The sequence below is a fragment of the Neltuma alba genome, unplaced genomic scaffold, assembly GCF_004799145.2.
Source record: "Neltuma alba isolate B1F8T4 unplaced genomic scaffold, ASM479914v2 tig00011648_pilon, whole genome shotgun sequence".
NCBI classification, from domain to species: domain Eukaryota; kingdom Viridiplantae; phylum Streptophyta; class Magnoliopsida; order Fabales; family Fabaceae; genus Neltuma; species Neltuma alba.
The window spans coordinates 17,086-41,044 of NW_021636296.1; the positions used below are offsets into that span (position 1 = coordinate 17,086).

Below are 23,959 nucleotides of genomic sequence, written 5' to 3' on the forward strand. Positions count from 1 at the left end.
ATGGTCATTCAATTCAGGCTGATGATAAAGCAGGGGCAGTTTCGACTTCGAAGTTGGTGAAATATTATAATGAGAAAGAAACCTTCAAAAAAACTGCTTATTCAATGACAATTGGGCGGAAGATGCAGCAATATTGCTTCCATCTTCTTCACTCCCATTCCATGGCCCTCCCCATACCATGTTTCCTCCTTGGTTCAGATTCCTTCAAATCTTTCCTGCGTTTCCATTCAAGTTTTCCAGCTTAAAGATCTGATTGTCTACCCTTCTGGACCGACATGGGAAGCAAATGGAGAAAAGTGAAGCTTGCTCTTGGAATGAATATGTGCGTTTATGTTCCAAGAGCTTTAGATGATTCCTCTTCTCCCCTCAACTCCGTCGCCAGAGCTTCAGATGCTCACTCCCGCTCTAGTGTTTCGCCGGCCGATCATAGCTCCGGTTACCGCCCAATGACCCCGACGCCGTCTTCCTCCGGACTCCGACTTCCCAGTAACGGAACCAAATCTCCCAAGGTTAGCATTTCCGATCACACTTCCGTGTATTGAAAAAACAACTCCAGATTTTCTCTTTTATTGCCTTTTCTGATTCAGCTACAAATGAAAAATCAAATGAATCTCCATGGGAGATTCTGGTCTGACCTTTGGACTGTTTTATTTTATTTTAATTTTTGCTTTGGGTGGCGGTGGGGAGGCTCGTTCACTGGTTTTTTTTTTTTTTTTTGCACCCTTGGTGCCGCGAAATTACTAAACTTTCTACGTGAAAACACATTTTAATGAATTTTAATGAACATAATTGAAAAACACATCAGTATCAGGTCTGTCTATTGGTTTATTGCTGCTTTTGCTTTGGCTTTTCTGTTGGGGCATCGTTGTGGCACATTTTAATGAATTTTAATGAACATGATTGAAAAACACATCAGTATCAGGTCTGTCAATTGGTTTATTGCTGCTTTGGCTTTGGCTTTTCTGTTGGGGCATCGTTGTGGGCTTATCAGATTGTGACGTATCTGACAATTGCGGGAACGATGATTACTATTCCTCGCGTTGTTTTCAACTCAACCGCGGCCTTACCATTAAGGACCAGTTGCTTGGCTAAGCTTATCAGAAAAAACTGAATGAGATTTACATTTAAGACCGTTCTTTTTCCTTGGCTTTAGCCCATTACTGTGTTGTTTACATGTCTGTATTATGCCCTCTTTCTCTCTCCTTTACGTGCTAATAATGATATATCCCCACAAAGACCCGTCGACCGTTGATTGTGAGATTTCTGGATTCGAACAAAGATAAAGTTGAAATTTACCCCATTAAAAATATTAAAGAGAAAGAAATCCTAGAGCGATGAATCATCTCTGTCTCTTTGATCTCCCCTTCTTTTGATGACATTTTATTTTTTAATGTCTCGAAAGTTTCAATATTGGAGTTTCAATTTGTCTTAGTGCTTTAATATGAAAGTCGTTCGCTCATTGTTGTTTAATTTCCCTTGGTATCCTCAGCGTTTGACCACTTAACGTTGACCTTTGGCCTTTTATTAAGTGGAGATTTGCCTGGGAATCCTCGATATTTGGTCATCAGCCATCTAAATAGGATCAGTGGGAAGGATGGGTTGCATTCTGTTTCACCTTTTTATGCGCTGGTCTTATTAGTGGACCTGCATCACGACAGAAGGGGACAGTGTTAGACACTATATTGTATTAGTGGGCTTTGGCCTTTGCGTATTTTTCTTTTATCTATGAATACTTTCTTGAGGCACTCCTCAGATTCGCGGATTTAAAGAACTTGGATATCTTTCCTTCTTTTTTATCATTATTTTCCCCCACAAAGGCATGTTGCAACTTTCATCATACCTAAATTTTGTTTTATCTATCATAACTATCATTATTAAAGAGCTCCACTATATCCGTGATTTTAATCTTTAACTAAAGGCAATGTTGACCAGGTCTCAGCGTAAGTAGTGAATGGATAATATTGGGCAGCTTCCGACTTCGAAGTTAAAATCTACTATTTCAGTAACGGGGTCTGGAATTCCAATTAAAGTTTTCTAGTTGTTACTTTTAGTCTGTTGGCAGTTAATTTCGTATTCAAAGACTAAACTTGAGTAATTCCCCGAACTCGACTTTGTTAACCGTCTTAATCTGAGGGATCCAACTTGTAGAGTAACATTTGACGTGTACGAGGAACTTCGTTGATAATTTGTAACGCTAATCTGTGGTCTTTTTCATCTCACACTGTTTATAATTATTATCTTCAGGGGACATGCGCAATATGCCTAACTGCGATGAAACCAGGGCTGGGGCACGCCATTTTTACTGCAGAATGCTCTCACTCTTTCCACTTCCATTGCATCACATCTAACGTAAAACATGGGAACCGGATTTGTCCCGTCTGCAGAGCAGAATGGAAAGAAGTGCCTTTTCAGGGCCCTGCTTCTAATGTTTCTCAAGGAATGACTCGAATCAACCAACCAGCTTTCCCACCAGGTGGTGACTGGACAACTGTCTTCCGCCGGCTTCCTTCCCCTCCAGCTGCGGGTGCAGGTCGTCAGAGTTCATCTATTTATCAAGTTCCTGAACCTGCCATCTTTAATGATGATGATGCTTTGGATCAACGAACTCCAAGTACTCCTTCTAACGAACGGGGAGATTCATTTGATGCGATGGAAATCAGAACCTATCCTGAAATTTCAGCTGTTCCAAAATCAGTTTCTCGTGATAATTTTGCTGTATTAATCCATCTCAAAGCTCCTCATTCAGGGAGACGGCAAAATAATGGTGAAAACAATGCAAAAACATCGCCTTCGGATCAAAATTCCCGTGCTCCAATCGACCTTGTCACGGTTCTTGATGTAAGCGGTAGCATGGCAGGCACTAAGCTTGCGTTGCTAAAACGAGCCATGGGTTTTGTCATACAGCATCTAGGTCCAGCAGACCGACTTTCTGTCGTTGCCTTCTCCTCAACAGCCCGCCGCATCTTTCCTCTCCGGCGGATGACTGGTACTGGACGGCAGGAGGCATTGCAGGCTGTTAATTCTTTGGTATCAAATGGCGGGACAAATATTGCCGAGGGCTTAAGGAAAGGTTTGAAGGTTTTTGTTGACCGTCAATGGAAGAATCCGGTCGGCAGTATCATATTACTATCTGATGGGCAGGATACGTACACTGTCACTAGCAGTAGACCCCATGTTGGAAGAGATTACCAATCACTTGTTCCAAATTCTATTCATCGCAATAATGGGGTGGGCTTGCAAATACCAGTGCATGTGTTTGGCTTTGGTGCTGACCATGATGCTACTTCAATGCATTCAATTTCTGAGGTGTCAGGGGGTACATTTTCTTTCATTGAAGCCGAGGATGTTATCCAGGATGCATTTGCACAGTGTATTGGGGGACTCTTGAGTGTGGTGGTGCAGGAATTGCAGGTGGAAATAGTCTGTGTTCATCCCCGACTGCAACTTAGTTCAGTAAAAGCAGGAAGCTATAGAACCAGCATGATGGCCAATTCAAGAAAGGCTTCTATCGAAGTAGGAGATTTGTATGCTGATGAAGAAAGGGACTTTTTGGTGACAGTCAACGTTCCAGTTGATGGATCCAGTGATGAGATGTCATTGTTTATCGTTAAAAGTCTTTATAGAGACCCAATCACAAAAGAAATGGTGGCTTTGAACGACAGCAGTGAAGTAAAAATCCAGAGACCCGAAATAGCTAGAGAGGCAACTCTCTCAATGGAAGTAGACCGGCAGCGAAACAGGCTGCTTGCTGCAGAGGCAATGGCTGATGCTAGAGTTGCAGCTGAACGTGGTGATTTGGCTGCCGCAGTTTCTATCCTGGAAAGCTGTCACAAGGCATTATCTGAGACCGTGTCTGCTCAAGCCGGCGATCGGCTATGTGTGGCTCTTTCTGCTGAGTTAAAGGAGATGCAAGAAAGGATGGTGAACCAACGTGTGTATGAGCAATCTGGAAGGGCTTATGTTCTGTCAGGATTGAGTTCACATTCATGGCAGAGGGCAACAACAAGAGGTGATTCCACCGACAGTACCAGCCTTGTGCAAGCATACCAAACGCCGTCTATGGTGGACATGGTGAGCCGTTCTCAAACAATGCTTCTGGGCTCTCCACAAGCCCGGCGCTCTCTCCGGCCTGCTAAATCATTTCCTGAACGGCGCGGACGATAATGATGCAGAAGTTTCTTCTCAGGCTACAAGCTTCTTGAGGGGTCCTTCAAGTTCCTCCTTTTATCGTCTTATTTAATTTTTTTTGAGGGGGCTTTACTAGTGATTTTGTCATGGTGGGTATAATGAGGAGTCTAAGGTGGGCAAAGATTCTAATTTGGTCAGCATAAATATGTAGAATAATAATAGGCGGGGATAATGGGGCTTTGAAGCGGACGGAGGAAAAGAATTGGTCCGGATATTACCGGAGTGTGATTCTGAGGGATGTGCATAATTCTTTTTTATTTTCTCTTCTTTTTCCTTTTGGGCTTTTTTATTGGTTCTTTCATTCTATATGCGAGCCTTTTAAAGGAGGGGTATAGTCTGTCAACTGTGAAGATATTCCTGGTAATTTCTTCGCTTTAATACATGATATAATATGTATTCTCCCCATTCATTTCATATCTAGTCCTCCCCATATAAAATTTATTTTAATTACTACCCAAAAAAAAAATTATTTTAATTATTAGCAATCAGCTTCTTTTGTAGGTGCAACATTTGCCTGGTCAGATGTTATTTTACCACTTAATAAATCTTTGACCTAATAGCCTTCGATGCTGTTGTCATTCTACTCTTTCCATCCTTAATATAATATCTATTTAACTAATTTGATTAAATTAAGAAAGTTAGGTAAGATAGTTAATTATAAGAAAAGTAACACATTTTTCCTAAAACACTATCATCATCTTTCTCAATATCCTCTCTCTCTTTTGTACTTGATTATGGTTGAGGGAATATCTATAGGAATAATTTAGAGAAAATTGATAAATATGAGAAATTGGTCTTATATTTAAGATCAAAATCAATTTAAGAATTAAGTCCTATATTAAGTACAGGAGGAGTACACCAAAAAAGGGGAATTATTCTTTATTTGGGCTTGGGTTTGTCAATGCTCGAGATTGTTAATATTGATGATTTGATAGCGCAGTAGAAGTCGGAGGAAGGATCAACTGCGATTGGATCTAATAGAAAAGATGATTTTTTTTCCCCGTGATATGACCAATTAAAGATCAAATTTTTACAGAAAAAGATGCTCATTTGTTATTTGATAGCAGCCTGAGCAAGCGATATGAAAAAAAAAATTATTTGATAGTATTAAGTCTATTAATTGATAATTGATATTGATTAAAGAAAAATGTTGACTATAAATAAATGGGAAGTTGAATCATGCTCATATTCATAAAATAGTTTAGATTGGTATAAATTCTATATCGGTTTGGCAAAGAACTTTATGTAGTGTATTACTACCTCCGGTCCTAATTATAAGACCCAGTTGACTTATTTGAGGAGATTAAGGAAGTAAGTTAAGTTAGTTATTTGTAATAAATAAGTGTTGTCATTCCTAAAATATCCTTGCTAATTAAATATATTGGCTAGAACTATCATTATTAGAAGGATTATCTTGGAAAAAAATGCATAAATATGAGAGACAAAATAGATTGGGGTCTTATAATTAGGACCAAACAAAAAGTCAAACGAGGTCTTATAATAAGGACCGGAGGTAGTATTAACTAGTCTAACTATATAAGATTTAGTTCGTATTGCAACTATAATAAGATCAAAACACTACTATTTTCAACCCTAATTAGAAGATCTAGTATATTAAAAAATATACTTTATATTATTGGTTTTTAATATAAGAGTTAATTGACTAATTTGAGTAGATTAAGAAAATTAGTTAAGTTAGTTATTAGTAATAAATATGTGGTCTTTTGTAAAATATCATTACTAATTAAATGTATTAGTTAGAACTATTATTATTATAAGAACTATCTTAAAAAAATGAATAAGTATAAGAAATAAAATGAATTAAAATTTTATATTCAAGATAAAAATAAAAATTAAACAAAGTTTTTTTATATATATTACGGTTTTTGCTGGAGAGCAAGGCCACGTGTTTTCCAGAGAGAAGCAGCGGATGCCACCTGCGCATTACCAGCTTTAATGCTTTTCCTCTGTGGTCACTTCAAAATTGAAGTTGGAGTCCTGAAACTGCAGGGCGCGCTCCCTCCTCCCTACGCACAACTGAGTTTTATGCATCTTGAAGTGCCAGTGGCAGCAATTTCCATTGTGATGGAGAGGCAGCAGATGTTCCTATCTCGGCCAATTCCGCGTTGGCAGGTACAGAGTTGCTTCAGAAACGTCTAAAGTTTCCAGCTTTGGTCTGGTGAGTGTCTCCCGCAGGCCGATCATAAGAGATGGTCATAATCTCCAGTTTCTTGTTCCTTTTTCTTCATCTTTCATTTCGAGGTGCGCAATACTATTTCGTCTTCCTCAAGAAGTAGCTTTGTTGTTCCCCATTCATCCAACTGTCGCTTCCCTCCTGAATCCAACCCTTTTTTTTTCCCCAATAGGTTATTTTCTAATTTAAAAATGAAAAGAAATGATTATGCGGGATCAGTAAAATTCTTCGGGGATCTATTTCACATATGACAAGAGTTTCCGAGACATGATCTTTGTAAGCATTTTCCAGTGAATTCAGAATCACCGCTAACAGTCTCTGATTCTGCTCAACTTCTCCTTAGCCGACGCTCTCGTCCCGAGGGGCCCATATTAATCGCAGTTCCCGCTGTGGACAACATAGGAGGTAGTCGGACCCGCGGGAAACATCATCAATATAAATCAGCCGTCTTATCATTTATATAACCACGTATATACTACATTACTACTTTTTTTGACCGAAATATACTGCATTACTACACTAGTATTGCGTATGATTATTTATATAAATTACTTCCGTCTTGTTTAATTTTTATTTTCATCTTAATTATAAAATTTTAATTTATTTTATTTTTATATTTATTTATTTTTTTAATATAATTATTTTAATAATAGTAGTTTTAGTCGCTCAATTTGATTAATAACAAAGATATTTTAAAAAACATAATATATATTTATTATAAATAATTAATTTAATTTAATCTATTTAAATTAATCAGTTAATTCTTATATTTAATACAAGATCCAAATATATGAGAAATGACACTGTTTTTAATGCGCGACAAGAGTAAGAAGCTTCCCCCCGACCCCGAGGAATAGATGACAAGGCTTTTACCATCACAGACTCGCTGCGTACCTGCGTTGGTTAGACTAAAATTTGTCTGCGCGCGAAATTACGGACCGTGAACCGGATATATGTCTTTGAAGCTAAGTTATGTGTAGTCGTCGTATCTCCCCACAAGATGCATTTCTTTCCCCATTTTCTTGTCTAATAGATGACAAAGTTCTTACCTTTAGCCATCAACTGTAAAATATTCTTATTAACATTTCTTATCTTGATATAATCCAGAATCAGTGACAAATCGTCTGGTTTTGGTTTTTATTTTATAACAACGACGCTTAGTAGATGTATTTAAGGTTGACAGGTCCCTTTCAGTTGGCGAACATTTTGCTTTCAGGGAGTTGGTAGATGGTCCCCCCCCCCCCACCTCAAGCCTCAATTTTTTCTCGCTTGTGATTTTGTAGACCCATTAGTCTCTATCCGCGCGTTATCTTTTGTCATTTGCCTATCATAATCCTCCATTTTAATTTGCGGATAGATTCTTGTCTTGCGTTTTATTCGGGTGGCGATGTTGGAAGCCGGGAAGCTGGTGTAGATGAGCTCCCATTGGTCTATTTACTGCTCTCCTGTTAATTCAAGTTCAGTGAACTAGTTTGATTACGAACAGATAGGCCCTGCTTGTTACATTAGTCCATGCTTTCTAGGGGAAAATTCATTGGCCATCATGCTGATTTGACTTGCGCTCTCGTATCTGTTCCTATTCTGATGAGAATCTTCAAGACCAAGCTGTTGCATTTCCAGACATAAAGCATACAAGCCTCTGATTCTGAAGATTGCGAAGGTTGAAACCGTGATAGGTTCTTGGTAGTTCCTGATTCATTACGTTAGTAGATTTGTGTATTGAGTATGATTTTGGAAGTCCCCTACACTGGACAACAACAGCATTCTCGGGGGTCAATTCATTTGACCAGAAATTAGTTTATGCTATTCAGTTGTGGATTTTTATCTATGGCTGTTCTTCACCGTATATAAATATTAATATCATAGCTGAAAATGCTAATTAATTCATCACTTCCTGCTGCTCACCTGGCCAACCATGGATTTTTTCTTCACCACTTGTTTCACCTAGTTACATAAATACTCCCCAGAATTTGGGCCCACAAAAAGGAGTTCCTCTTACCAAACTTGATATGGTTGGCATTCATTTTCTTCCCCCTGCTGGTTCGTGGAATAAGCAAAGCTGAAACTGAATACTTTTGGCTGTCTTCATATTTCTGATTAACTCCGCTTTTTTGAAGGCTCACCAATTGATTGGCATCTGCAATTTTTATTATGACTTGATACACTGGCACGGTAAAATTCTAGCTTGGAAACTGGAAAAAAAAAAGGAAAAAGAAAAATTCTTTCAGTTTCTTCAGTGTTATGTTCTAGGGCTAATATATAATTATATATATTAGCCACCTGAATGGTGCTTCAATTGTTAAAGATCGGTAATAAATGTATACTCGAGGTTGACTAAGATATAACTTATGAATCTTCATACTTCCAGTATGTTATATAGCCAATAATAGATAAAATACCGCCCCATCTCTCTGTTTCATAGCATGGGATGCATTCTTACCCTAAAATTTATATTGCACTAAACGGTTTCATTTTCTTTCTTTGTTGGGTATGGGCTGTAAAAGATGAAGCTGCAATTCAAAGTTGCTCTTGCTTCTGTTATTAGCTTGCTCTGGATTCAGCCCTCATTCTGTGGTTAGTATTACAATTTATTACATGTTGCCTACTTAATGCTAAGAGGAGGATATAGCTGCTTTTGATGTATTGGGCATCCCATGGCATGGACACTTTAACCCAGCAACTTATATCATGATTCAATTGTGTTCTTTTGATGATATAAAGCATTTATCGGATTCGTAGTCCACATAGTGCTTCTTGGTGACCGGTAATATTCACAAGTCCCTTTTTTGCGTGTGTCTGAGTGGCATTATTTCCTGTCAGATGGACCTTCTGGGAGCCTAAACAAATGGTTATGTAGGTGTTCTTTTCAAGGGAACCAGAGTTCCTCTCTCGCTAACTGTTCTACATCATGTGATTGCCGTTCAGGTATACTGCCTCATTTTCACCCATTAAATGTTCCAATTGATTTGGCTTGGGCTTGTGCATTTGATGATTGTATTCTAGCAGAATCTGCCTGGTGTAAACTTATTAAACCTGTTTCTATTTTCAATTCCAAATTATGTTCCTTAAAGGAAGATTATGGTGTAGGTTGGCAACAGCTAAATGGATAAGTAAGATTCTATATGGGTAACTCCTTTTCTTCTAAATGCTATGTTGCAAAATTCAAGAGGACTTTCTTATATAAAAAGCTGTCGGTAATTGTATTAGTCAATGTGCTCACAGTAGCAATGCAATATGCGTTATCCATATTAAGTTAGCTTGAATAGTAGCGTTTGCTTCTTTGCCTCAAATGTAGATGCCAAAGAGAGTGCAGACTTATGGACATGCTTGTGTGACCCCACTGGGTTTCCTAATGTGGAAGCCGATGGTCATAGTTCGAATTGCTTTACTGCCTGCAACTGCACCTGGGGTATCTTTCCTTCTGTCTCTCTTTATAATATCGGATTCCCACTGCAATATTTCACCAAAATTTCTTCCTCCATATGATTTAGATGGACTAGTTTTAATTGAAACACATATATATGCTCCGGACATTTTCCTTGTCACTACACCTTGTGTTAAGTTAATGCAAAACATTCACCTGATTGAGCACTTGTCCTAACTGTGAAACTTAGCTTACTTCTTCTCTTTAATCCCATGTATTTGTGTCATAGGAATGATCGTACATCCTTGTCCATTTGATAGAAAATCAGTAGTACACAGATAAGGTACTTAACTGAATCTATGGCGTTTTGAATGTTCTGCAGGAGCTCTCACCATCTCACAAGGTTCGAACAAACACATTTCCAGCAAGACTGTTATAATTATACTCTTACTCAGTGTAATATGCACAACTGTTGCATTTCTTGCCTCAATCGCATGCTATGTACGGCGAAGGGACAAATGGCCTATTCAATCACCCATATTCTCATCAGACAACGAAACAAGTTACAATAGCACTGCCATCTTGATTAGTAATAGAACTTCAGTGCCAGAAACAAAAGCTGTTGCAAATTCTCCCTTTAATCTGATCTCAGGTAAGTTAGTTTCATGTTTGCCTAGTTAAAATTTATTTCTTTTGAAAAAAACAAATTCAACCTACCTGAATGTGTGGGAAAAATCAAGGGTTACACTCTTATTTTCCCATGTCATATGGCTTTTGTCTTCACTATGTTTTTATATTATTTGTATGCAGGATGCTTTCGGACGGCCTCTTTCTTGTGTGGGAGCAAAGGAGAAACTTTTCATGGAAATACTATTCAATTTTCATTTGCAGTACTAGAAAATGCCACTGAAAAGTTTTCGGCTTCCAACCTGATTGGACTAGGCAGAAGTAGTTATGTATATCGTGGTCAACTGAAGGGTGGTACTAATGTGGCAGTGAAGCGACTAAGAGCTCAAGTGGGGACCGAAGCAGACTCTGAGTTTTTGACGGAGGTTGTACCCTAGGCCTGCAATATCAGTATTCTTTGTTTTGTTATACAATGTTAAATGGTCCGTGATTCTGGATAATAAACCTATAACATTTTCTTTTCTTACAGCATTCATTGTGATCAACAAAATTTTTATGTATGCAGATTGAACTACTCTCTAGACTTCATCACTGTCACCTGGTGCCTTTGCTTGGATACTGCTTAGAATCAAAAGGGAAACATGTTGAGAGGTTACTTGTATTTAAGTACATGGCTAATGGCAATTTGAGGGACTGTTTGGATGGAGCTTCTGGAAAAAGTCTGGATTGGGCGACCCGTGTTACAGTTGCAATAGGAGCTGCAAGGGGATTGGAATACCTACATGAAGCGGCTGCTCCAAGAATTCTACATAGAGATGTTAAATCAACAAACATCCTTCTGGATGAAAATTATCAAGCAAAAGTACGAAGCTTGAGTGTTATAGATGGTAGTTCATAATGGTTTTTAGTCTAAATTTCTTGCTGCTTTTTCCCCCATTAAATTCTTTTGGAAAACTGCAGAAGTATTTACCATAGTTGGCATTATATCACTTATGACTTGCGTCATCATAAGGCATAATTTTTTTTTTCTTTCAATAATCAACTTGCAGATTACCGATCTTGGTATGGCTAAAAACTTACGAGCTGATGACTTCCCCAGCTGTTCAAATTCTCCAGCCAGAATGCAGGGCACATTTGGTTATTTTGCACCTGAATATGCAATTGTTGGAAGAGCCTCTCTTAAGTCAGACGTCTTCAGTTTTGGGGTGGTTCTTCTTGAGATTATCAATGGTCGAAAACCTATCTATAAATCTAAAGGCAAAGAAGAAAGCCTTGTCATATGGGTATTGTAGATCCTCCTTTTAAGCTTATTACCCTTTGTTCACACATAGGGAAGATCTTTAATATGCTTAGCTCAGCTCAGTCTTTTTAGAATTTTATGAATAAATGTCTTTTACATTTTTATAATATATTGGATCTTCTGCCACCAGTATGAATTTGTATGAAGTACACTATGATCAATAATGATTAACTACCTGCTTCAAAATGAACTTGCTCAATAATGTCAGTTAACACATATTTTGTGGAAAGTCAACAATTGACACGGAATACAAAAATTTCTTTTGTCATAGGCTGCTCCTCTCTTACAAGATAAAAGGCGCATAATAACCGAGTTAGCCGACCCACAATTAAAAGGAAACTTCCCGGAAAAGGAGATGCAGATAATGGCATATTTAGCAAGGAGTGTTTGCTGTTGGATCCTGATACTCGACCAACCATGAGTGAAGTCGTTCAAATTCTTTCAACTATATCGCCAGACAAATCTAGAAGGACAAGAAACATTCCAGTGATCCTTTTCCAGGTGAGCACATTCACTTCACGTCCTCATTACTTAAATGCGATGCTGGGTTTAACTAACTTCTTTTTTTTTTGGGGGAAAAAACTGCCATTCAAAATAATCCTCCCGTATCAAGAAAAAAGAAAAATCAAATCCTGGCCTTCTTATTCCTCTTTCTGGACATTTACATGTATAGGAACCAAAGAATTCAGAGAAGCTAGAGCAAGTTCCATCTAGTAGAGTAGACACTGACCACAATCTTTGGGTCGGAAACCTCAATAATGAAGCAGATATAATTTCTGCTACGGATAGTTTGGTCCTCGCGACTCCAAAAGCTGGGAGCTGGTATGGATCCGAGGAAGAAATTGTAGACCTAACTGAGCCTCGGTTTGAATCATTTTGCGTGACAAACGTTAGTTCATCCTCATAACTTGTACCTGGCATGAACAGAGAGAAGGAGAGAACCTCAAGTCTGAAGAATCCACAAAGGAACAGTGCGGTTCTGTTCCAGATTCAATTGTTCTACCCTTCTCCGGCGCGTTGCTCAGTGGGATATCAAGAAGGAAGCAATCTCGTGTGCTGGTTTTGTGAATGTATTCATCTTTTTTTCTTCACAAAGGTCATTTTTCGTATTTGTGTATTGCACAGGAAAAAGGGGGCATAGGATACTCCCATTCTACTGTATCAGAAGAGGTATGGGGTCCAAAACTTATAGTTGCACAGTAGATGTTTTGGTTATAGAAATGGTTATTCCACGATTCTCCTATGTTCTGCATTTAGGTACTGTTTGGTATGTGGAAAATAGTGGGAGGGGAGGAAAAGAAAAATCTTAATGACCTCTATTTAAAAAATTAGATAAGGTGGGTTTTAAAATTTTAATTAAAAAAAAGTAATATAAAAGAGTAATACAAATTAATTAAAAGCTTTTAATCCTACTTGTTAAAATTTTTTTAAATCAAACTTATTAAAATTTTTTTCCCCCTCGCCTCCATTTTCCCTCATGCCAAACGGCTGAAAGTATCAATCTGCCGCCGACTTTTTTGCCAGGGTCCAAGGTTCACCGTTGAAAACACAAGTCTCATGTGTACGTGATGTACAGACGCATAACATTTGTATCCTAGAAGTTGAAGTGGTTGACCGTGATTGCCGTTAAGGATGACTTGCCAGTATTCATAAATTATGTTAGTTGGGTTGGTTTTTGTGATTTTGAATGCCCGTTTGAATGGTAGATGAGAGCAGGGACTTGAGTAAAGGATAGCGTTTTAACCTACAGATGCACGTAGAAAATGACCTGTGTGCCTTATCTGGTGAGTGGGTAGAACAGAGGCAACCCCCTTTTAGGTGTTTGATGGATCGACCTCCTCCTCCTCCTGCAGCAGCACCCCTCCTGGGTCCAGCTCCCTTTAACGGAGGATTCTTGGATTCTTGGTAACACATTATTCTTCATTTGCTTTTGTTCAGGAAATGTACATAAAACCAGGAACAGGGAATTGACCTTAATTTTTTGTTTCTTTTTCCTTTGGTTTTCAATATTGCAGCTTATGGTTTCTGACCTGCTGCGGTCTGTTTAGCTGTTGTTGTCCTCTCCTCTTTGAACCAGGGCCTCCTCCTCCCTAGAGCTTTGCTGCTCTCCTTCCAGATTTTTCATTTTGTGTTTCGGGGAATTCAACAAGTGAATGTTGGTCAATATTTTCCTCACTTCTAAATCCACGACGCTGTTCAGTTTTTATTGAACTGGCTTCCAGTTGTGAGCTGGGACTTTGCAGGCTTTGGTTTTCTATTTATAGTATGGTTTTCATTAAGGCGCGCAAATTTGTTTGTACGAGGGAAGTAGAAGATTAACATTAATCTTGCCATGTAATGCAATTAATTGATATTTCCCCCGTTTCGAGCCGGCCAAAATATCAATCCTGAGATAAGTTCCTCTTTAACTTTACTTTCATGTCCTTGGCGTAAAACCTAGTGAAGAAGTTAACTTTGATTTAGATGTAAGACTTATTTTATATGTTTACTAATTTTTTTCACATTAATCTTATTAATATTTTCTAAGAATAATCAAGTAAGATAGAGAGAGAGAAAATTAAGAAAGATGTTTAAGATATTTTTAAACATATCATGTTAACTAATTTAACTAATATCTTTATTTCACTCAAATTAATTAATTATGTCTTATATTAAGGATTGAAGGAGGATTATTTAAGTTTGTTTTCCTTAGAGATGGTTCCAAAAAAAAAAAATTATTTACGTGATATTGCAACGAACAAAATAATAAATTTGATTGTTCACTTGTCATAAACTTTAGCCATTTATGTGTACCTTACTTATACATTTCAATTTTAACTTGATCCATTTTTATTTTGTATCAATTAAGCATTTTTGGCCGAAGTATCAATTTGGTTTCGGTAGCAATCTTAACCAGATATCGTATTGAAGGAATTAAATAAGTTGCATGGAGTTCAAATGAAATGTGAGATAGAATTTTGGGGGGAAAAAAGGCCCGGGATGTGATATAATTTTTATTATTTATAAATAATACAGCCACTATAAATTTTATATTTGTATTGAATATTAGGATTGATTTAAAGTGTGCTGACTAAATTTTAAAAATAATTGTTGACCCAAACAGGCAAAGGCAAGATTAAATCTAATCGTTCATTTAGTTGTCTGACATATAACTCTCCAGGTTTAGCCATTTTTTTTTCCAAAGACTCCAATTGAAATTTGAAGACATAATATTGAATGAAAAAATAATGATTAGATGAGATTATTAACTTTCAGAAAGGTCACGTTAGAAAGTTCAGCACTTTCAAGGTAGAATTATTTCCTCCTATCCCATTTATAAACTTCAACTTCAATTATGATTTACTTCAAATTCAATTATGATTTACTTATAAGTTTTAATTTAGGTTTGTTTTAATATTTTTTTTAATATTATCCTTAATTATTTTTTTCTTATCATATTTTCATACATATTCTCTTTCATCCTCTTTCTCATTTATTATAAGGGTGTATTTAAAAATAAAAGTATATTTCTAACCTATTTATTATTTTCAACTAATTTTTAGTTATCCATAAATTAATTATTCACTTATTTGAAATTTATAATAAGAACCAGAGTGAGTAGTTATTAGGCATTTTTCTCTTTTGATATTATTCTTCTGATCTAAATATAAAACTCCTTTTGTAGTGTAAATTACACTACGAAAAAAGTCTTATATTTAAGACCGGAAGAGTATAATCAAAGAGTCTGGATATAAAAAAAAAAAAAAGAGTTCTTACAGAATATCTTGCCATAAAAATGAATGAGGGTATTTTTGATAGGAGATTAGAGTTTTTTTTTTTTTTCTGGGAAAAAATAAACTGGGGTGGAACCGGGGAAATCAAAAGCTAACCGGACCTGGTTGGTTCCCTCGCGGCGCGAAACTCTTTCCTTCCTTTCTCTTTCACCAGGGAAAGCCAGTAGTTGAGATGGCCGGAAAAGCTACAAAAACTCCGACGACATACTCACCGTCGCCGACTACTCATAAAACGAAAGCAGCTTGTTTCAATGACGATTGGATTCGACCCGATGGCCGCGGTCTTCACCAGTGCAGGCCTGCCTGTAATCACATACTTAATTTTTCCTATACCATATGTGATATGTTGCGCTCATGTAAATAATTGTTTTTCCATTTTCATGAGTTTCAAAAGCTTTGATTTTGGTAATAGAGCTTGTATCATATTAGATTGAATACAGTTTTTCTGTTTCTACTCAATGCACTGCAGCCATGCAGGTAAGAACCACGATGTGAGACTGATTTTATCGGAATGTGCAATTGAGTTTCTCTATTCCCTTTGATCGTTTTTGTTTTTGGGTAGACAACGTTATGCTATGTGGCGCTTTTTATATCTGCTTTGTCAATTGGCTGTTTTTCAGTTTGTTTAGGCTTGCTTACAATTGGTTAACGCTTGATAATGCCTCTTTCAATAGGTTGATAGCTTTATGCCGTTGTAACTAATACTAACTTAAGCCATGGAATAAAGTTTGTGTTGTCGAATGATGGATTTTCTTTGGTTCACTTTTGTATGCTTTTCCTCCTCATTGATTCTTCCACGTCATTGAACTGCTGGGAATTGCATTTTGCGCCACCAGTATATGAGGTTCAAAGCATATGTTGTTATTTGTATACATTTATTTACTTGCTTCTAATGCATATGTAACATGCTTTTGCTCTGTGGTGTGGTTCAAGGGAATGTCTTACGGGCGATATTTACATTTTCTTCCATACTGTAGCCTGTCCCTGTGTTAATACTTGTTCTTTTAATTTAAAAGAGTGGAAAAGTTGTTTCTATTTCAAGTTTCGAGAAAGAGCTGTAGATCCCTTTGTCTTTCATTTCTGTGTTTGATTCTAAGGGTTTTAGTTCAGAGAGATTGATGATTTACCTCCTTGCCTGTTTTTGGTTAGCATAGGATTTTACTAGAGGCCAGAAGGTATCAATAAATGAGGGTATCTCTGTGTATGAGTGCATACGGTATAATAATATGCTGGACTACACCAAACTTTGTGGGTACTATCTGTGCATAGGTGTTGAAGTTTCAGCTTTACTTAAAAAATATTTGCTTTGGATTTGAAATATTGATAGTGTATTGGTTGCATAATGGTTAATGGTTTTAGGTTGACTTGCAGTTTTCAGGACTAGGGCTGTGAATACTGCTGCTGGATCTGCTTACGCTGAGTTTGGGAATACTAAAGTCATTGTATCTCTGTGAGTGGATGTGTCACTTCAGAAATTTGCAGCTTAATTATACCAGCTTACTGAAGTTTGTTGTTTGCATTTTTTGATTCAGATTTGGGCCAAGAGAGAGTAAGAAGGCAATGATGTATAGCAATATAGGGGGCCTAAATTGCAATGTCAGCTATACAACTCTTGCAACTCTATCTCGTGAACAGGTGTGTGAAATTCTATAATTAAGCTTTGTGCTTCTTCTACTTTGTTTAGTTGATTCCCATATTAAGTAGCATTCTTAAATGGCACGAATTAGGGATCAAACCACCAAGAGTATTCCATGATGCTTTATAAAGCTTTGGAGGGTGCAATAATTTTAGAAACTTTCCCCAAGACGACTGTGGATGTGTTTGCATTGGTGCTGGAATCTGCTGGCAGTATGTTTACAGTAATGTTGTTTCAGTTTGAACCCTCAGTATATGGTAGTTGGTAGTCAGGACTATAAGGACAGAAAATTCGCAGAATACGAGTTCATTAAAATAATAGATGATGAAATTTGATTGGTCATAAATCATGGCATTGGTTTACCTTACTGTCATTTATCTATTAATTCAATTGATTTCCCATCACTTGCTTAAATGTGTAAAAATAATCATGCAAATGTTTCTTATTAATTGACTAAACCAACTGTGTAGAGTTTTGCAACAGAGAATTTATTGTGTGAGATCTTAATCGGTAATAATGACAATTGATGCTATATGCATACTGTCATACTCAATAGATTTCATCCACTATTTTTTAAATCAGTTTTTATATAATTATTCCCATAAAATGACATAATAAAATTTCTTTTGCTGTTCTGAACACCGTTGTGTGTCTGTATATGCTTATAAATTGGGTAGCATGGACATAGGAAGTATAGGCATATTAAAGGTGATAACCTGTTTTTTATTATGCGGTTTCTATTTTGACATGGTAAAAGTGCTGGATAATTCAGGCCAAAAAAAAAAAAAAGGTGCTGGATAAGATGATTTAATTTTCAATGGTAAAGTTCAGTTGAACTTATCTGAGATTTTGCATCTCGTATCATCTCATATTCTCTTCCTTTGGATTTTGTAAAGGGGGAGGATATGCGGAATAATTACGGCTGTGTAATTTATCACTTGAAGCAAATCTCTGTTCCATCTAATTTGATTCCATTGTATTATTACTATTGAGTAGGTGCCAAACTGACAATAAGTTTATACCACGTTTCTAGCAATGATAATACTAACGTGATTGTGCCAGGTGATCTCCCAGTTGTCATTTCATGTGCTAGCCTTGCTCTAGCAGATGCTGGAATAATGATGTATGATCTTGTTTCCTCAGTTTCTATGGTATGGATCTTACATAAACATGCAGCCTTCTGTGATTTGGGGTGCTGAAACTATTTCTCAATTTGAGTTTTCTTGAATGTTTTCTTATTATATTATTACCATCCTTTACTCCCCCTTTTCTTTTCAAATTTTAGGGCTTGCATCATGCATTGCCTAGAAAGACATTATTTTATTAATGCCAACTTACGACTTCTCTGGGTCACTGAATTGATGCCTTTGTAACATGTTAATTCATAACATGACTCTACCAATGATTTTTCCTGTCCTTGCAAGATGATTTTGTTTCTCAGAAAGACTTGTTTAGTTTCTTACAATAAAAATTGTTCATCTGTTCGCCGGTTCCAGTCATGTCTTGATAGGAACCTTGTCATTGATCCTAATTTGGAGGAGGAGCACTGTCAGGATGGAAGCTTAATGATAAGTTGCATGCCTTCTCGATGCGAAGTCACTCAACTCACTGTTACTGGGGATTGGTCCACCCCAACGCTTGATGAGGTATACCCATTCTCTGGCACTTTTCTTGTAACTCCTGGAGAAGTCTCAGCCCCTTTCCTCATTGCAGGATATCATAAATGTACTGCATCTTGTATCTGAAATTTTTTAAAGGTGGATAAGTACGACATGCATGCATGCATACACACAATACATACATATTCAAATTAATAATTGTATCAACGGTATTATGGAATTCTCAGTGACATACTAGATATTGTATGCATGGCAGGGGATGCAGCTGTGCCTAGATGCTTGTGCTGAACTTGCGAAGATTATGAGGTCATGTTTGCGAGATGCTGCTTTAGGTTGCCAGGAATAGGATGAGAGCTTTTACTGATTGATTCACAGGATAGTGCTTTTTATCCCCCCAACAGAGAGAGGTTCCCTTCTTTTTTTTGTGGTGGGGGGGGGGGGGAGAGGGAGGGAAATTTTGCGGTTAGGACCTTCTCAAAGGATTCTTGCTAATATTATTATTTTTAATTCTAGCAACTATTAACTTGATATTTCATTCATAGTGGACACAAAAAGCTATGGGAAGCAAATATATAACATGCTTTGGGAGCCACAATCCTTGAATGATTATCTTAACAGAGCTAAACCAAAGGAATCTGCTGTATATTGTAGCTTTTAATTAGCAAAAGTAGAATCTTGCTTTAGCTTGTGATTTTCTTGTGACTTACAAGAGATTCCTACTTGAGAATAATGGGGATGGACTACATGCAGAACAAGTGGTTCTTTTGCTCTTTCTTTTCGTACCAACAAACAAATTCATGGTGTGTGCCACTAAGAATGTCCGGGCCTGCACAGTTAGGTAGTTGGTACGACAATATGAATGATGACCCTGCTTTGCAGCCTGCTCCCATTCTACTTTATAAATTCATGTTTTCGGTCTCACAGGTATATCACGCAATTCGAATGTTGTTCACTTTTGAGAACAGAGAAAATGCAAGTGGCATATGTTGCCAAACTTTTGCATTGGGAGTTTCATATGCTCCTTCGACACATAATTGATTGAAATAAGTTGTATAATTTTTTTAAGTCCATGTTAGTATCATTTGGAGCTATGTTGAATTATTGTTAGCGAAGTCAACTTGAAAGTCACGAATGCTATTATAAATCTTAATACTACTCCGGTTCTAAATATAAAATAATATAAATTAGCTATTATATTTAGGATTAGTCGTCAAAAGTAGTATTATAGAACAAATTAAAAATTTAATCATTTGATTATAGAATTTATGAGCTCATTTTAGCAATACTTAGCCGCAAGTCTCGCAGCCCATGAGCCAAACGAAATTCAAGACCATCATTGTTACATCGAATCTTAGCATTCAAGAATAATACATGGATGGTAACAAAGTGTAAAGACATTCAAAATCAGGGAAGAGGGAACAAAACTGAAGATGACAAGGTTCAATGATTAACTTATTTCATAGTTAAGCACCCAAAAAAAAAACTTATTCCGTAGTTAAACTTATCTTGCGTGGCATCATATAACTCCATGTGATGATATGAAGCAGCACATAATGATGGCTTAAAGAAAAGAAAAGAAAAGAGTATGTTTAAAGAGATGAAATCCCTTCCAAGTCGAGGAAGTTTTCGGCAATAGACAAGGGATGGCAGACATATTCATGGTAAAACATAAAACAAGCTTCCAAAGGAGGGACAAAATCCGAGGTAAAAAGTAAACAAAATTGGACCCCCCCCCCGGGGGGGGGGGCCCTGATGTTACACAGTCAAGTTCCTGATCTCTTGTGCACCCTTTGAAGGGTGTGTTTTTTTCATGGGTCATTTGTCCTCCTGCAATTAAGCACCCCCAAGCAATGGACCCACTTTGACTATTGGCCTGGCTCGGTTTCAATGAAACTTTGCAGTTTTACTTTTACTTCTCTACATTTAGGCACGAGAACTTAATTTTCCCATAGATTAGCTGTAAAGACTTCAATAGTTACAGACTTGCATGATTAATGATCAACGTTTTCTGTAATGATGAGCATATTCACTTAGTCGCCTTTTAATATCAAAGTTCTGTCCTTTGAAGAAGTGAAAAGTGAAGAAAAGAATCTTGAAAGTTGAAACCATATGGTTAAAATGGTTGTGTCACAAGCCGTGAGACAACTTTCAACGCACAAGCTTGAAGAAAACAAACAATTCACCCCCACCCCACCTCTGACCAATTTGTTCCCACGAAAAGAACATATTTTTATTTTTATTTTTTAGGCAAAAATATTAGGAAGCGTTCGAAAATGTTGGGAGTTATATACAGTCGATGTTTAGAAGAAGAAGAAGCAGATAGAGGAAGCAATGGAATGGAAGAGAGATTCAAATGCATGTGAATTTGATAATTGACCAAAGGCTATATCAATGACTTAGCCGGCAGGGTATGGAGTTGGAGAACCCTAAACAAAACAGGGGGTTGTTAACCTAATTTCTTCTCTCGTGTATAAAATTATGGCCCCTCCATTCTCCACCAACACTCTCAAGATAAGGGTTTGTCATCAAGTGAATATTCTAGACTGTGATTATTTTTTCTTAAAAAAAATTTTAATGATGCCCCTGTGACCCAAATTACAAATATGAATAATTGTGACGAGGCAAAATAATATTTTATTATCCTGTAATGAAACCAATTTCCAATAGACAGTACCGTTTGAATAATTTGTGATTGACTACCGTACGTTTTGTTATATTAGCATTTTTCAAATTGTGCTATTGATTTATTGTTATTAAAAATTGATTAAAAAAAAGGGGCATGAATTTAATCACTCATGTTTGTTAAACTGTAAAAAGCCCACAAATATATCGAAACTCTGAGAGCAATTAGACCCCGATAGCACCATGTGATACAAATTCATAATTATGGGAGCCAAGTGCTTGAAAGTGGCAAAACATATACAACTGACTCATCTAAACACCGTAATTAAATTTTCCACTCTCGTACGAGTGAGCAAAAACTAATTTTTTTATATGAATTTATTTTTGTGAATATCAAATATTCAGATCATCACAGAAAAACAAGTTTGTTGAGTTGGCTTTCAAATTGGACCACAATTATATGGCTCCAATTCCAAAAAGAAAAACAGGACGTGACGCGCAGAAAATAATAAAAATCAAAATCAAAATTCAGGGGAAGAAATGTTGGTGACCAGAAAGAGCATGATGAAGAAGCTACGGGTAGAAAGCCAGTGTCCAAGTGATGGAACACCATGATTATAAGTCCCCAACACTAAACAGAAACATCCATATTTCACTTTTGAAAATCATACCAACAACATTCTGTGTTCTTCTCTATTATACCGATGAAGCCCCACTCTGGCATGTCCATTCCATTCCATCAAGAGCAAAGGACGGTGCCTCCCCTCTCTCACTAATCCTCTTTTCCCACATTTCATCTTAAAGGGCCGCCCACCTGATGGTTAAAAATCTTATGCTAAGGCAAAATTAATCACCACTTCTATTTACTCCCTTAATTTGACTTATTAACCTATCTGTTTGTTCTTGGTAGTACATGCAATGGTCGTCCGTTTCACAACGTGCATGCAGGATAGGCTTTGTCAAAAGGACTTGCTTTTGAATTCACAAAGCAGCAGCCCTAGCAATGACTCTACGCCTCCCAGGGGACCACCCCATCACACTTTAATCATTTAACTGCACATTGATAATCTTGTTTGTGGCGATTTTATCGTGTTTTACTATTAACCCTTTTCCTGTTCAAAGCAAGAGAATACACAGGAAAATAACTAGCTATTTTTGTTAGTTAATATGAACACAAGTTAGGCCAGGTGAGAATTGAGATCGATCCTGGCGATTACCGATAGGCCTTACAGCTCAAAAAGCAATTATAAATCTACTTGCATATTATTATAGTATTACCCATCAAACGAGATTCTTGCATCAATAATGGGGTTGGAATTATTCCCGTGTAATATTTCTTGGCATGGCGAACGAAGGAATTATTAGTTGATATTGTTGAGTTGAAACAAGTGAATATGGTGAAATTTTGGAAGGTACTTGGAAGGAGGAGCATGTGAGGGTCGGAGGGGGGAGAAGAAGGTGAATGATGGAGGCGATAAGGACAATAAGGATAAGCCAATAATGACAAGGATGTGGCAGGCTTGTTTGGTTTGGAGAGATATCAGCGGTGACAGCAGGAAGCAAAGTAATGGCTGATTGCTGCTAACAATAATCAGACGGGTGGGGAAGAGGGAGACAGACTTTAGTTAAAGAAACTGCAAAGAATGTCTCATGTTCTGCGCATGTTTCATTATTTCCCCCCTCCCCTCCATTCTTGTACCAAGTTCACGCCATTTCTAGGTTCTCCTGCCTCTCAGTTCATACATTTTCATAAAATTTACTGTTGTAACAATCACGTACGTACCCATTAATTAGATAGAGATAGTTGGAGTACATTATTTTTGGGGTCAAATTGCAACCAAGGTTTCTCTCTCCAATAGATGTTATCAAGTACGAGAATGGTGGTCTGTTTGACTTTTACACGAATGACAACGAATAATTCAACGTTAAAAAAGAATGGATGGTTGTTGGGGTGATCAAATTAGAAGAGGGAAGCATAAGGAGTCGATAATAATAAGGAGGGAAGGGAAGATGGGGCAAAAATGGGAATTGCGTATACAAGTTGGATTCTGCAACCGCAGCCCTATATGCAGAGAGAGATGATTGTTGGGAACTTTGCTTGTGAGGTTGGGAGTGTTAGAAAGTGACGAGCCAAGAAAAATCATACTAGCTGGCGTGTCGCATTTATTTTATTCCTCTCGGAGCGCAGCACCGAGTCTAAGTCGGTGCTTCCATTGTGAATGAACAAACTGGTTTTGAATCCCCTAATTATGTTGACAGCCACTACTCATCCCCTGTTGCTTCTCTTCTTTCCCATTTCAACCATATAATTCATGGAGCTGCTTCATTTGAATCTCTCCCTTGGTCACATACCTATAAATTACCCTGCAACGCGTCCATAAAAAAGATGCATAATAATAATAATAACAATGCTTCATTTGTTTGGATTGAAAGGTAAGTAACGCTTGCCACCTTTATTTTTTATTTTTTGACGTGACAACAATCGAGGTCAAAAGACCAACAATGCTCATGTCATCTTCCAAACTCTGCCCAATACAAGTTCAAGAAATTATCGTTGTTGACGTATCCGGAATTGAAGGACCCACGGGCCATTTGTACCAGTTCAATTCATGCTCCTTTATGGAATGTCATTGATT

At 37.3% G+C, this 23,959-nt stretch overlaps 3 protein-coding genes across 6 annotated transcripts; all 3 read left to right on the forward strand.

The window, feature by feature from the left end:
* On the forward strand, positions 1-4,604 carry LOC114716207 (E3 ubiquitin-protein ligase WAV3-like). Its single transcript, XM_028901170.1, has 2 exons — positions 1-509; positions 2,245-4,604. Exons 1-2 carry the CDS (start codon positions 276-278, stop codon positions 4,162-4,164), a joined length of 2,154 nt encoding a protein of 717 aa, XP_028757003.1. The 5' UTR covers positions 1-275; the 3' UTR covers positions 4,165-4,604.
* A 3,078-nt stretch (positions 4,605-7,682) lies between these two features.
* LOC114716209 (receptor-like serine/threonine-protein kinase NCRK) lies at positions 7,683-12,916 on the forward strand. The gene is given in 11 exon segments (XM_028901173.1): positions 7,683-8,042; positions 8,887-8,956; positions 9,203-9,307; positions 9,678-9,791; positions 10,129-10,398; positions 10,557-10,798; positions 10,939-11,235; positions 11,423-11,656; positions 11,945-12,047; positions 12,050-12,174; positions 12,347-12,916. Coding segments are annotated over 10 exon segments (1,794 nt in total). The 5' UTR covers positions 7,683-8,042; the 3' UTR covers positions 12,581-12,916.
* Positions 12,917-15,559: 2,643 nt separating this feature from the next.
* Positions 15,560-19,782, forward strand: LOC114716214 (exosome complex component RRP41-like). 4 transcript variants are annotated; one of them, XR_003737605.1, is made up of 8 exons: positions 15,560-15,751; positions 16,818-16,896; positions 16,979-17,081; positions 17,174-17,294; positions 18,145-18,233; positions 18,579-18,728; positions 18,958-19,546; positions 19,626-19,782. XR_003737605.1 is itself a non-coding variant. In XM_028901182.1 (7 exons), the coding sequence occupies exons 1-7, from the start codon at positions 15,619-15,621 to the stop codon at positions 19,045-19,047; spliced, it is 765 nt and encodes a 254-aa protein (XP_028757015.1). In that variant the 5' UTR covers positions 15,560-15,618; the 3' UTR covers positions 19,048-19,782. The 4 variants fall into 4 exon arrangements, 2 of the variants coding, with proteins under 2 accessions (XP_028757015.1, XP_028757017.1); XR_003737604.1 differs by having other exon boundaries at positions 18,958-19,539; XM_028901182.1 differs by having other exon boundaries at positions 18,958-19,782.
* Positions 19,783-23,959: the final 4,177 nt, after the last annotated feature.